Genomic DNA, 11714 nt, shown 5'->3' on the forward strand with positions numbered 1-11714 from the left:
TGCTTTGCAAAAGCTTTTTATCTTGATGAAGTCCCAATAGTTCATTTTTGCTCTTGCTTCCCTTGCCTTTGGCGATGTTTCTAGGAAGAAGTTGCTGTGGCTGAGGTCGAAGAGGTTGCTGCATGTGTTCTCCTCAAGTATTTTGATGGATTCCTGTCTCACATTTAGGCCTTTCATCCATTTTGCATCTATTTTTGTGTGTGGTGTAAGGAAATGGTCCAGTTTCATTCTTCTGCATGTGGCTGTCCAATTTTCCTAACACCATTTGTTGAAGAGACTTTTTTCCACTGGACATTCTCTCCTGCTTTGTCAAAGATTAGTTGACCATAGAGTTGAGGGTCCATTTCTGGTCTCTCTATTCTGTTCCATTGGTCTATGTGTCTGTTTTTGTGCCAGTACCATACTGTCTTGATGATTATAGCTTTGTAATAGAGCTTGAAGTCCGGAATTGTGATGCCACCAACTTTGCTTTTCTTTTTCAACATTCCTCTGGCTATTTGGGGTCTTTTCTGGTTCCATATAAATTTTGGGATTATTTGTTCTATTTCTTTGAAAAAAGTGGATGGTATTTTGATAGGGATTGCATTAAATGTGTGGATTGCTGTAGGTAGCATAGACATTTTCACAGTATTTGTTCTTCCAATCCATGAGCATGGAACATTTTTCCATTTCTTTGTGTCTTCCTCAATTTCTTTCATGAGTATTCTGTGGTTTTCTGAGTACAGATTCTTTGCCTCTTTGGTTAGATTTATTCCTAGGTATCTTATGGTTTTGGGTGCAATTGTAAATGGGATCGACTCCTTAATTTCTCTTTCTCTGTCTTGTTGTTGGTGCATAGAAATGCAACTGATTTCTGTGCATTGATTTTATATCCTGCCACTTTACTGAATTCCTGTATGAGTTCTAGCAGTTTTGGGGTGGAGTCTTGGGTTTTCCACATAAAGTATCATATCATCTGCAAAGAGTGAGAGTTTGACTTCTTTGCTGATTCGGATACTTTTATTTCTTTTTGTTGTCTCATTGCTGTGGCTAGGACTTGTAGTACTATGTTGAATAGCGGTGGTGATAGTGGAATCCCAGCCGTGTTCCTGACGTTAGGGGGAAAGCTCTCAGTTTTTCCCCATTGAGAATGATACTTGCTATGGGTTTTTCATAGATGGCTTTTATGATGTGAGGTATGTACCCTCTATCCCTACATTGTGAAGTGTTTTCATCAGGAAAGGATGCTGTACTTTGTCAAATGCTTTTTCTGCATCTATTGAGAGGATCATATGGTTCTTGTTCTTTCTTTTATTAATGTATTGTATCACATTGATTGATTTGTGGATATTGTACCAGCCTTGCAGCCCAGGGATAAATCCCACTTGGTCGTGGTGAATAATCCTTTTAATGTACTGTTGGATCCTATTGGCTAGTATTTTGGTGAGAATTTTTGCATCCATGTCCATCAGGGATATTGGTCTGTAATTCTCCTTTTTGATGGGGTCTTTGTCTGGATTTGGGATCAAGGTAATGCTGGCCTCATAAAACGTGTTTGGAAATTTTCCTTCCATTTCTATTTTTTGGAACAGTTTCAGAAGAATAGGTATTAGTTCTTCTTTAAATGTTTGGTAGAATTCTCCTGGGAAGCCATCTGGCCCTGGGCTCTTGTTTGTTGGGAGATTTTTGATGACTGCTTCAATTTCCTTACTGGTTATGGGTCTGTTCAGATTTTCTGTTTCTTCCTGGTTCAGTGTTGGTAGTTGATACATCTCTAGGAATGCATCCATTTCTTTCAGATTATCTAATTTGCTGGCATATAGTTGCTCATACTATGTTCTTATAATTGTTTGGTTTTTTTGTTTTGTTTTGTTTGTTTTTTGAACTTTTTTTATTATGTTAATGACCATACATTACATCATTAGTTTTTGATGTAGTGTTCCATGATTCATTGTTTGTGTGTAACACCCAGTGCTCCGTGTAGTACGTACCCTCTTTAATACCCATCACCAGGCTAACCCATCCCCCCACCCGCCTCCCCTCTAGAACCCTCAGTTTGTTTCTCAGAGCCCATAGTCTCTCATGGTTTGTCTCCCCCTCCGATTTCCCCCCCCTTCATTTTTCCCTTTGTATTTCTTTGGTGTTGGTTGCGATCTCTCTTCTTTCATTCATGATTTTATTTAATTGGGTCATTTCTCTTTTCTTTTTGATAAGTCTGGCCAGGGGTTTATCAGTCTTATTAATTCTTTCAAAGAACCAGCTCCTAGCTTCGTTGATCTATTCTACTGTTCTTTTGGTTTCTATTTCATTGATTTCTTCTCTGATATTTATTGTTTTTCTTCTCCTGCTGGGTTTAGGCTTTATTGCTGTTTTTTCTCCAGCTCCTTTAGGTGTAGGGTTAGGTTGTGTATTTGAGACCTTTCTTGCTTCTTGAGGAAGGCTTGTATTGCTATATACTTTCCCCTTAGGACCACCTTTGCTGCATCCCAAAGATTTTCAGCAGCTGTGTTTTCATTTTCATTTGTTTCCATGAATTTTTTAAATTATTCTTTAATTTCCTGGTTGACCCATTCATTCTTAATAGGATGCTCTTAGCCTTCATGTATTTGAGTTCTTTCCAACTTTCCTCTTGTGATTGAGTTCTAGTTTCAAAGCATTGTGGTCTGAAAATATGCAGGGAATGATCCCAATCTTTTGGTACTGGTTGAGACCTGATTTGTGACCCAGGATGTGATCTGTTCTGGAGAATGTTCCGTGGGCACTAAAGAATGTGTATTCTGTTGCTTTGAGATGGAATGTTCTAAATATATCTGTGAAGTCCATCTGGTCCAGTGTGTCATTTAAAGCCTTTATTTTCCTTGTTGATCTTTTGCTCAGATGATCTGTCCATTTCAATGAGGAGGGTATTAAAGTTTCCTACCATTATTGTATTATTGTCTATGTGTTTCTTTGATTTTGTTTTAATTGGCTTATATAATTGGCTGCTCCCATGTTAGGGGCATAGATATTTAAAATTGTTAGATCTTCTTGTTGGATAGACCCTTTAAGTAGGATATAGTGTCCTTCCTCATCTCTTATTATAGTCTTTGATTTCAAATCTAATTCGTCTGATATAAGGATTGCCACCCCAGCTTTCTTTTGATGTACATTAGCATGGTAAATGGTTTTCCACCCCCTCATTTTAAATCTGGAGGTGTCTTTGGGTCTAAAATGAGTCTCTTGCAGACAGCATATGGATGGGTCTTGTTTTTTTATCCAATCTGATAGCCTGTGTCTTTTGATTGGGGCATTTAGCCCATAGTTGCATTCAGGGTAACTATTGAAAGATAGGAATTTAGTGCCATCGTATTGCCTGTAAGGTGACTGTTACCGTATATTGTCTGTGTTCCTTTCTGGTCTATGTTACTTTTAGGCTCTCTCTTTGCTTAGAGGACCCCTTTCCAGATTTCTTGTAGGGATGGTTTGGTGTTGGCAAATTCTTTTAGTTTTTGTTTGTCCTGGAAGCTTTTTATCTCTCCTTCTATTTTCAGTGACAGCCTAGCTGGATAGAGTATTCTTGGCTGCATATTTTTCTCACTTAATGCCCTGAATATATCATGCCAGTCCTTTCTGGCCTGCCAGGTCTCTGTGGATAGGTCTGTGGCCTATCTAATATTTCTACTGTTGTAGGTTACAGACCTCTTGTCCTGAACTGCTTTCAGGATTTTCTCTTTGTCTCTGAGACTTGTAAGTTTTACTATTAGATGTCAGGGTGTTGACCTATTTTTATTGATTTTGAGGGGGGTTCTCTGTGCTTCCTGGATTTTGATGCCTGTTTCCTTCCCCAAATTAGGGAAGTTCTCTGCTGTAATTTGCTCTAATATACCTTCTGCTTCTCTCTCTCTTTTTTCTTCTGGGATCCCAATTATTCTAATACTGTTTTGTCTTATGGTATCACTTATCTCTCAAATTCTCCCCTTGTGATCCAGTAGTTGTTTTTCTCTCTTTTCTCAGCTTCTTTATTCTCCATCATTTGGTCTTCTGTATCACTAATTTTCTCTTCTGCCTCATTTATCCTAACAGTTAGAGCCTCCATTTTTTTATTGCACCTCATTAATAGCCTTTTTGATTTCAACTTGGTTAGATTTTAGTTCTTTTATTTCTCCAGGAAGGGATTCTCTAGTATCTTCTATACTTTTTTCAAGCCCAGCTAGTATCTTTAGAATAGTCATTCTGCACTCTAGTTCTGACATCTTACTAATGTCTGTATTGATTAGGTCCTGGCAGTCAGTACTGCCTCTTGTTCTTTTTTTTTTGAGGTGAGTTTTTCCGTCTTGTCATTATATAATTTGTGCATTATTCCCCTAGCACTGGAGTTCTGCCGTTCTCATTGATGGGTAAACTTGGTCTTGGCTGGCTGTTCTTGCTGATCTTCTGGGGGAGGGGCCTGTTGCCATGGTTCCCAAATGTCCTTGCCGGAGTCGGAATTGCCCTGCCCTTGCCGGGCCGGGCTAAGTAATCTGCTCGGGTTTCTCTCGGGAGCTTTTGTCCCTGCAAGCTTTCCGTACAGCTTTGGAGGTCGAGAGTGAGAATGGTGGCCTCCCAGTCTCTGCCCCAGAGGAGCCGAGAACTCGGCGTCCCCACTCCTCAGTGCGCCCCCAGAGAAAAGCAGTCAGTCACTGCCGTCTCCCCGGTCTCCGGCCACACTCCGTGCTCACCCAGCCTGTGACCAAGCGTTTCTGTCTCTGGCACCCGACCCCGTGCAGAGTCTCCAAACCCAGCAGATCCCTGTGGTGCGCTCCCGCGCCGCTCCTCCCGGGGGAGGAAGGATCTGCCACTTGTTGGGTCCCTGCTGGAGGAGCAGTGGCCCGACTGTGCCACGGATCACGGTTTATGGCAGCCCTGAGCTGAGAGCCCGCTCCTCGGCTCCGTCACTGCAGCCGGCTTCCCCGCTCCGATACCTGGGAGCTCTGCCGCACTCAGGCACCCCCAGTCTTTCTGTGACCCCGAGGGTGCTGAGACCACACTGTCCCGGTGGGTTCCACCCCCTGCTTAGCCACTGGAGCGATGTCCCTCAGCAGAGCCGACTTCTAAAAGTTCCGATTTTGTGCTCTGCGGCTCTATCACTTGCGGGTAGCAGCTGATGGAGGCCCCCTCCCCCGCCGTCTATCCTCCCGAATATCGCCTCGGATTCACTTCTCCTACCTTCCAGAAAGTGGTCTCTTTTCTGTTCATAGAATTGCTGCTATTCTTCGATCTCCTGTTGAGTTTGTAGGTGTTCAGAATGGTTTGATCCCTATCCAGCTGAATTCCTGGGACCAGACAAAATTTAGGTCTCCTACTCCTCCGCCATCTGGCTCCGCCCTCCTCAGCATTTAAGATTTCAAAGAAAACTATCTCAATGAAAACAGTATAGTGTTGGCATGTGACTTGACAGATCAGTGGAATAGAATAGAAAGTTTGGGACAGGCCCTCACCGTACAGGGATCTGGTGTATGATAGCGATGGCATTCCAAATTAGGGGGGGAGAGGGGTTATTCAGCCAATGTTGCCGAAAAAGAGAATAGGATCTTTTCTTCATACGTCATACCCAAATAAAATTCTAGATAAAAGAGTTACACATAAAAGTTAAAATATATGATTACTAAAAGGAAATATGGGGACATGTTTAAATAGTTTAAGAGTGTGGGGGCTTAGCTATTCCCAGGAACTGCAAGAAAAAAGACTGAGCATTTTTAAAAAAAATTTTATTTATTTGAGAGAGAGAGAGCATAAGCGGTGGGGCGGGGGAGGGACAGAGGGAGAGGGAGAAGCAGGCTCCCCGCTGAGCAGGGAACCCAATGCGGGGCTTGATCCCAGGACCCTGAGATCATGACCTGAGCCGAAGGCAGACGCTTAACCGACTGAGCCACCCAGGCGCCCTGAACATTTTGATTACATGAAAGTTATCAAATTTTGCGTGACCAAAATCCTCCCTATAAATACACTCCGAAGACTGACCACGATGTGGAAGAAAATTAGCTGCCACTTGTATCATAGGAAAGGGTTCATTTTTATACTAGCCCTTCGAGATATGTTCAAATCAGCAAATAGAGAGCTGTTTCATTCGTTGCTAAAGATGCCCAGTATTCCATCTCATGGATGGACCATCAATTATGTAATCAATTTCCAAATGATGTACATACACGTTATTTCCAATCTTTGCTATTACAAACCACACTGCAGTGAATGATGAATACATCACCTCATGTGAATCTGAGTACCTCTATAAGATAATTACCAAAGATGGAATTATTGGGTCAAAGGGCTGGGTGTGTGTTATCTTGAATGATCTTGCTAAACAGTCCTGGATACAGGCTTCATCAGTCTATCTCCCCCTAGCAGTGCGGGAGAGTGCTCGCTCCCAACGGCCCTGCCAGGATGGTGAAGTGCCAAGCTTCCTTATCTCTACTAATCAGAGCTGAAAAACAGTCTTTCGTTAGTTTTGATTTCCATGTCTCTTAGCATGAATAAGGTTGAGCGCCTCTTCATGGGATTAAGACAGTTTAAAGATTCTCTGTTCATACCCTTTGCCCACTGTTCCAGCAGGTTGTTTCTCTTGATTTGCTGAAGCTCCTTAACTGGTATAAAAATGAACCCTTTCCTATGATACGAGTGGCAGCTAATTTTCTTCCACATCGTGGTCAGTCTTTGGAGTGTATTTATAGTGAGGATTTTAGTCACGCAAAATTTGATAACTTTCCATGCAAAGTATGGAATAATATGTATATTTTGCTTCCATTTAAGTAAGAGAAGAGGATATATGTGTTTTTAAGTAAACAGATTTTCTTTGGAAGAATATGTAAGATACTAGCAAGAGTGCGTGCTTCCAGAGAGGACAGCTAGGTGGCCGGAAAATTGGGAAGGTAGGGAGACTCACCTTTTGCCATGTACATCCTCTGAATGGTGTGCATGGTCATGCTTATCTACTAAGAAAATGAAATATTACATCAGTGACCTGTACTTACTGTGGCATGGGCCGAGTATCAACTCTGAAAAAGCTAGTCAGTGTGCTGTGAACTCTAACTTGGGGATTAAGGAAAGAGACAGCTAAAATATGAGGGTTTTTCTGCTTTAAATAAATGTTCAAAGGATACTATTAAGCAGGTTACACTGGTGGCTCATGAAGACATCACCATTAGCTGATGATGTTCAGGAGAATCTTAGAGTTTGTTTAGAGCATGGTTAAGTGCTGATTATAGATTCCCCACAGCCTCACTCATCTTGGGCCAAAGAAGAAAAAAATCATTGACATCCTCTTCCTTTCCAGGTATGGCTTTTCCACCAAAAGCCCGAGTCTCTTAATCCTCTGACCAAATATCTGAGTGCCACCACTGGCTTTGGAAGCAATTACGTAACAACCCAGAAGGTAAGCGCGTTCACACTGTTGCGTGGAGACCGTTTGCTGCTCGGCTGCTGAACTGGTCCCCGGCTCCCTGGCTTCCCTCTCTGGCTTCCCTCTTTGGTCGCTAGCAACACAGTGGCCTGTTTTCATCCCTGTCTGCTCTCTCTCCCGCCTCTGAGCCTCGCATGTCCTCTTCTGTCCACCTGAATACCTCTTACCCCTCTTCTTTCAACTGATTGATTTCTGCCTGTGCCTAAGATGTCAGCTTGTACCTCAGCCTTCTGTGACCCACCAGACCAGGTCAGGTGCCTCCATCATAGGCTTTCTTGACATCTCATACCTCTTCTGTGTAGGATTCGCTCAATGCTGGACTCCTCTGTCTGAATATAAGCTCTGTGAGGGGGAGGATTATACCCCCTTCCCTAGCATGTTGCCTTGCACATAGTAGGTGCTCAAGAAACGTGTTGCAAGGTGGATGACACATAAAGTGTCTTTCTGGAAGTTCACTTCCCTTTGAGTGTTCAGTTCTGCTTGTGACAATTATTAGCTTCAATCCATTGGTATTTTCAAGAGTCAGGGGATGAAGTATGGAAAAAAAGAACCCTTGGTGCTGTGGTTTTTAGACTCTGTATAGTCTTCTAAAAAGAAGCCAAACATGGAGTTACATATAAGAAAATGAGAAAATTTATTTTGAACTTATAAAGCTGTTTTTCTTGTATTTTTGTCATGAGTAAGGTTTATATCAGCCTCCTGTTTTCCACTGCCTAGTTTATGTGGGAGGTGCTGGCATAAAATGAAACTAGATTGAGACAAATAATTTCTCTCGGCGATGTCAAATAATTGGCAGTGATCTTGTCTGTGTCAGTAGTTTGAGGTCTAAGGGGAACCATTCTCTTGCTTCCCATGGTGTCTCTTTACTAAAAATGAACCTATGAACCTCCAGTGTTTTCCAAAATATGTTCTGTGGGATTCTAGTTCCTTGAGAAGATTTGCAAAAAGCTGTTTGTCGGCCAAGTAAATTTGAGAAATGCTTCATATTTTACTTCCCACTTTCAGAGACTTCCACAAAGCACATTTGCCCAGGGAAGGCTCCGAGGAGTTGCCACAGTTCACGTGTGTGTGTGTGTGTGTGTGTGTGTGCACGTGCGCAATGTTTCATCCTACCGTTTATAATTTTTTCTTGACTACGTGACTTTTTTTTCCTTCACATTTTATGTAGTACTTAATATCACAGAGAACACGCCTTGGAAACTCTATTATAAGTTAATAAGCTTCCTTTTAAAAAGGCCCTCAGAGTTTGTTTGAACATACTATCAATTAATCTCGAGGGAATGACTAGGGAGAAAATGCTTCATTCTATAAACCAAAATATTGTATTAGCATTTTATGGAAATGTGTTGAAGAAAGTGTTTTAAAAACGTTGATTAATTTGGGGAAGTCCGCTTTCTTCTCTGTTCAGAGGTGGGATTGTGGGGTTGAATGAGCTCTCTATTGGATCCAGTTCCAATATGGAAAAACTCTGACGAGATTTATAATGAATGTAAGTGTTAGTTCCAAAAATGTTCAAAAGTTTTTAATTTTCAGCCTTTCAGCTTTGTGAAGAAAGAGCCTTTTTTAAAAAGTTTAGGCTCTGTGTTGACCTGAAAAGAGGTATCACTTTATTTTTTTATAGAAGCTGAGAGTTTGCTTTTACATACAGTGTGTCAGTTAAAATTAGATTTTCTACATGAAACAGAGGGTGTGCACTAACAGCAGATTCAACTGGATGGAAGCTCAGGTTTCTCACATGTAAAAGCAGTTTTGGAGAGTGGTCCCCTTGGGCTGGTGTGGCAGCTCCCCAAATTGCCAGGCACCCAGGGTCCTTCAGTCACTCTTCTGCCATCCCTGGGGTGTGACCCTCATTCTTTGGCTCAGGAGAGCAAGATGGAAGAAGGGGGAAAGATGGGCGTGCCCATACCTTCGAAGGGGACTCGTGGGCAGGACTACCCACGTCCACTCAGATCTCATTGGCCAGAGCAGAGTCACTTCCGTGGAGCCTGGCAATGTAGGCTTTTAGTCTGGAGGCCGGCAAACCCGGCTAAAGCTTGGGCTCTTGGAAGCTTGGGAAGAAGGTGGACATTAGGTGGATGGCAGTTTAATTGCAAAAAAACTTTTGATTTTTCTCTTTTGTCCTCATATCTCATTTGGCTGGGGCCTCCTATGACTGGATACACAGGAGTTGGGGAGCGAGCAAAACCAGATCTTTCAGTCTTGCTGTGTAAGGGCAGCATCGATAGCTTTGCTGAGGGGTGGAGTTTGGACTGAACACGTCCTCAGGATCTCAGAGTCAGGAACCCCAGCCCTGACCTACCAGCCCTGTTGTTTTTGTTGATGTGTTATTCTCTTATGTATGTTGAATACCTTCCTTTTACACAAATGCCATTCGTTTTATTTTTCCTTTCTGTTCATCCCTGTCTTTGCTTCTTTTCCAGATGGACCTAGATGAAGACACTGCTGAAAAATTTTACCAAAACTTACTGGAACTGGAAAAGCGTATTAGGGACACCATTCAAAAAACAAATCATCAGAGCTGACGGTGGCACTCTCTGAAACATCGCATATCTACTGTGCTTTCTGGGTTTCTGTTGAGTTGGGTGATGTGCCTGTGTGGTAAACAGTGAGCTAGAATTGTCTCTTCCCTCCTTTCAGGATTATCTCTAAGACTGGATGCGTGCATGTGAGAAAAAGATCGATAAGGAAAATACGAGTTAGCTGTTCTCCAGAATGGTGTCACATCAAAATTGTGCTCGAGTCACCCAACCAAGGATGTGTTTATTGGTTCTGCCGACTGGAGCCCAGGCTCCACGTGGTGGGATGAGGTGTGGACTCGAGTACTCATGACTCAGGCACTCACCGGCCCTGCTTTTGGCCTGCCCGAGCAGGAGGAAGTTCTGGGCACCCTCTGAGTGATAATCTGAGCTTTGTTCCTTTTCTTATGGACAGTTTTCTAGGTCTTGTACCTTATTTCTTCCTCCTCATGGTGCTTCTAAAAATCCCGAGATTGTGGGGCGTCTCATGGCTTAGTCAGTTAGGCGTCCGACTCTTGATTTCACCTCAGGTCATGATCTCAGGGGCGAGAGATTGAGCCCCGAGTTGGGCTCCGTGCTCCGCATGGGGTCTGCTTGGGATTCTCTCTCTCCCTCTCCCTCTGCCCCTCCCCCCGCTCACGTGCGTACACGCGCTCTCACTCTCAGATAAAGAAAATCTTTAAAAATCCCGAGATTGTTAGAATCCTAACAGTCCTAATACAGATACCCATGTAGTTAATCGCAGGAACAAAATTATATATGTGTTTGGGCACTTGAATTATTTCTTCCTTTGGAAGTGTCTTTCATTGATGTCAAGGTGGTCTGCGTTAATGTTGGGCCTGACCTTTAACACCGTTTGCAAATTTGTTCATTGCCGACCAGCCTGTTTTTCATGATTATATTTTAATGTATGCAGACGTGCAGCAAAAACTTATTTATTCACATTGTTTCAAAAAAATTTTCCAACTGAATAATTGCAGGTTGGGTGTCTGCTGGTATGTGGTTGGAAGTGGTTCGCATATAAAGACAAAAATGCTAAAATGCCTAGATGTTTTTACCCTACATATAACCACTGTACCTGGAATATAATAAAGTGAGCAAAATTTTGGATGACTTAATAAAAGTGAAAAATTGTATAGAAATATAGTTTCTGTATATTCTAAGTATGAATTTTTTGGTTATAGTTCCCCTCATTTTGTTGGTAAAGATATTTTTAATAAAGTTAAGCCTCTGTATGTGAAAACGAGGGCTGAATGCTTCTGCACGCTCCCCGCTGTCTTTGAGAAGGGTGAGGTTGGAGAGCTGAGAGCAGCGCTGGGTTGTGCTCTTGTGATCACTCACACTGCAAGTGTGCGAGAAGCACTTCATTGTGAATCTCAGGTTTCTCATCTGTAAAGTGGAGTCATGCTCTTTCTGCTTCCTCTGCTCGCGGGTGTGGAGGAACGTTAAATGCCACAACACATGTGAATGAATAAAGAGCATTTTTGAGAATGATGACAATACGGTTTTTCTTAGAGACGGATAAGCCAGAGTGTCATGGTTCAAATGATGCAATGTAAGGCTCTGAGTGACATTGTCCTGTCTGACTGAGAGTTCGGTTTTCTGAACGTTGAACCTTCACTCAGGAGGCAGCATCTAGACGAGCAAGAAGGCACCGGGACAGGGGCATGGGCACTGGGATGGGGAGGACACTGGATCAAATTTGGGTTTAGTCGTTAACTAACTTGCTAACTTAGGGCAGATTACTTCAGTTTATACCCTGATTTAATTACAAAAATGTTGCTACCAGTGCTTACCTTGAAGAA

The 11714-nt window shown here is 42.5% G+C and overlaps 1 protein-coding gene across 2 annotated transcripts in view; it reads left to right on the forward strand.

The window, feature by feature from the left end:
* HSD17B7 (hydroxysteroid 17-beta dehydrogenase 7) overlaps positions 1-10471 on the forward strand; it is a 29139-nt gene extending 18668 nt beyond the window's left edge. For both annotated transcript variants that reach the window (XM_021698411.2, XM_021698412.2), the window contains exons 8-9: positions 7268-7366; positions 9814-10471. In XM_021698411.2, the coding sequence (XP_021554086.1) occupies positions 7268-7366; positions 9814-9915 (201 nt within the window). In that variant the 3' untranslated portion in view covers positions 9916-10471. The remainder of the gene's footprint in view (positions 1-7267; positions 7367-9813) is intronic.
* Positions 10472-11714: the final 1243 nt, after the last annotated feature.

The sequence above is a fragment of the Neomonachus schauinslandi genome, chromosome 6, assembly GCF_002201575.2.
Source record: "Neomonachus schauinslandi chromosome 6, ASM220157v2, whole genome shotgun sequence".
NCBI classification, from domain to species: Eukaryota; Metazoa; Chordata; class Mammalia; order Carnivora; family Phocidae; genus Neomonachus; species Neomonachus schauinslandi.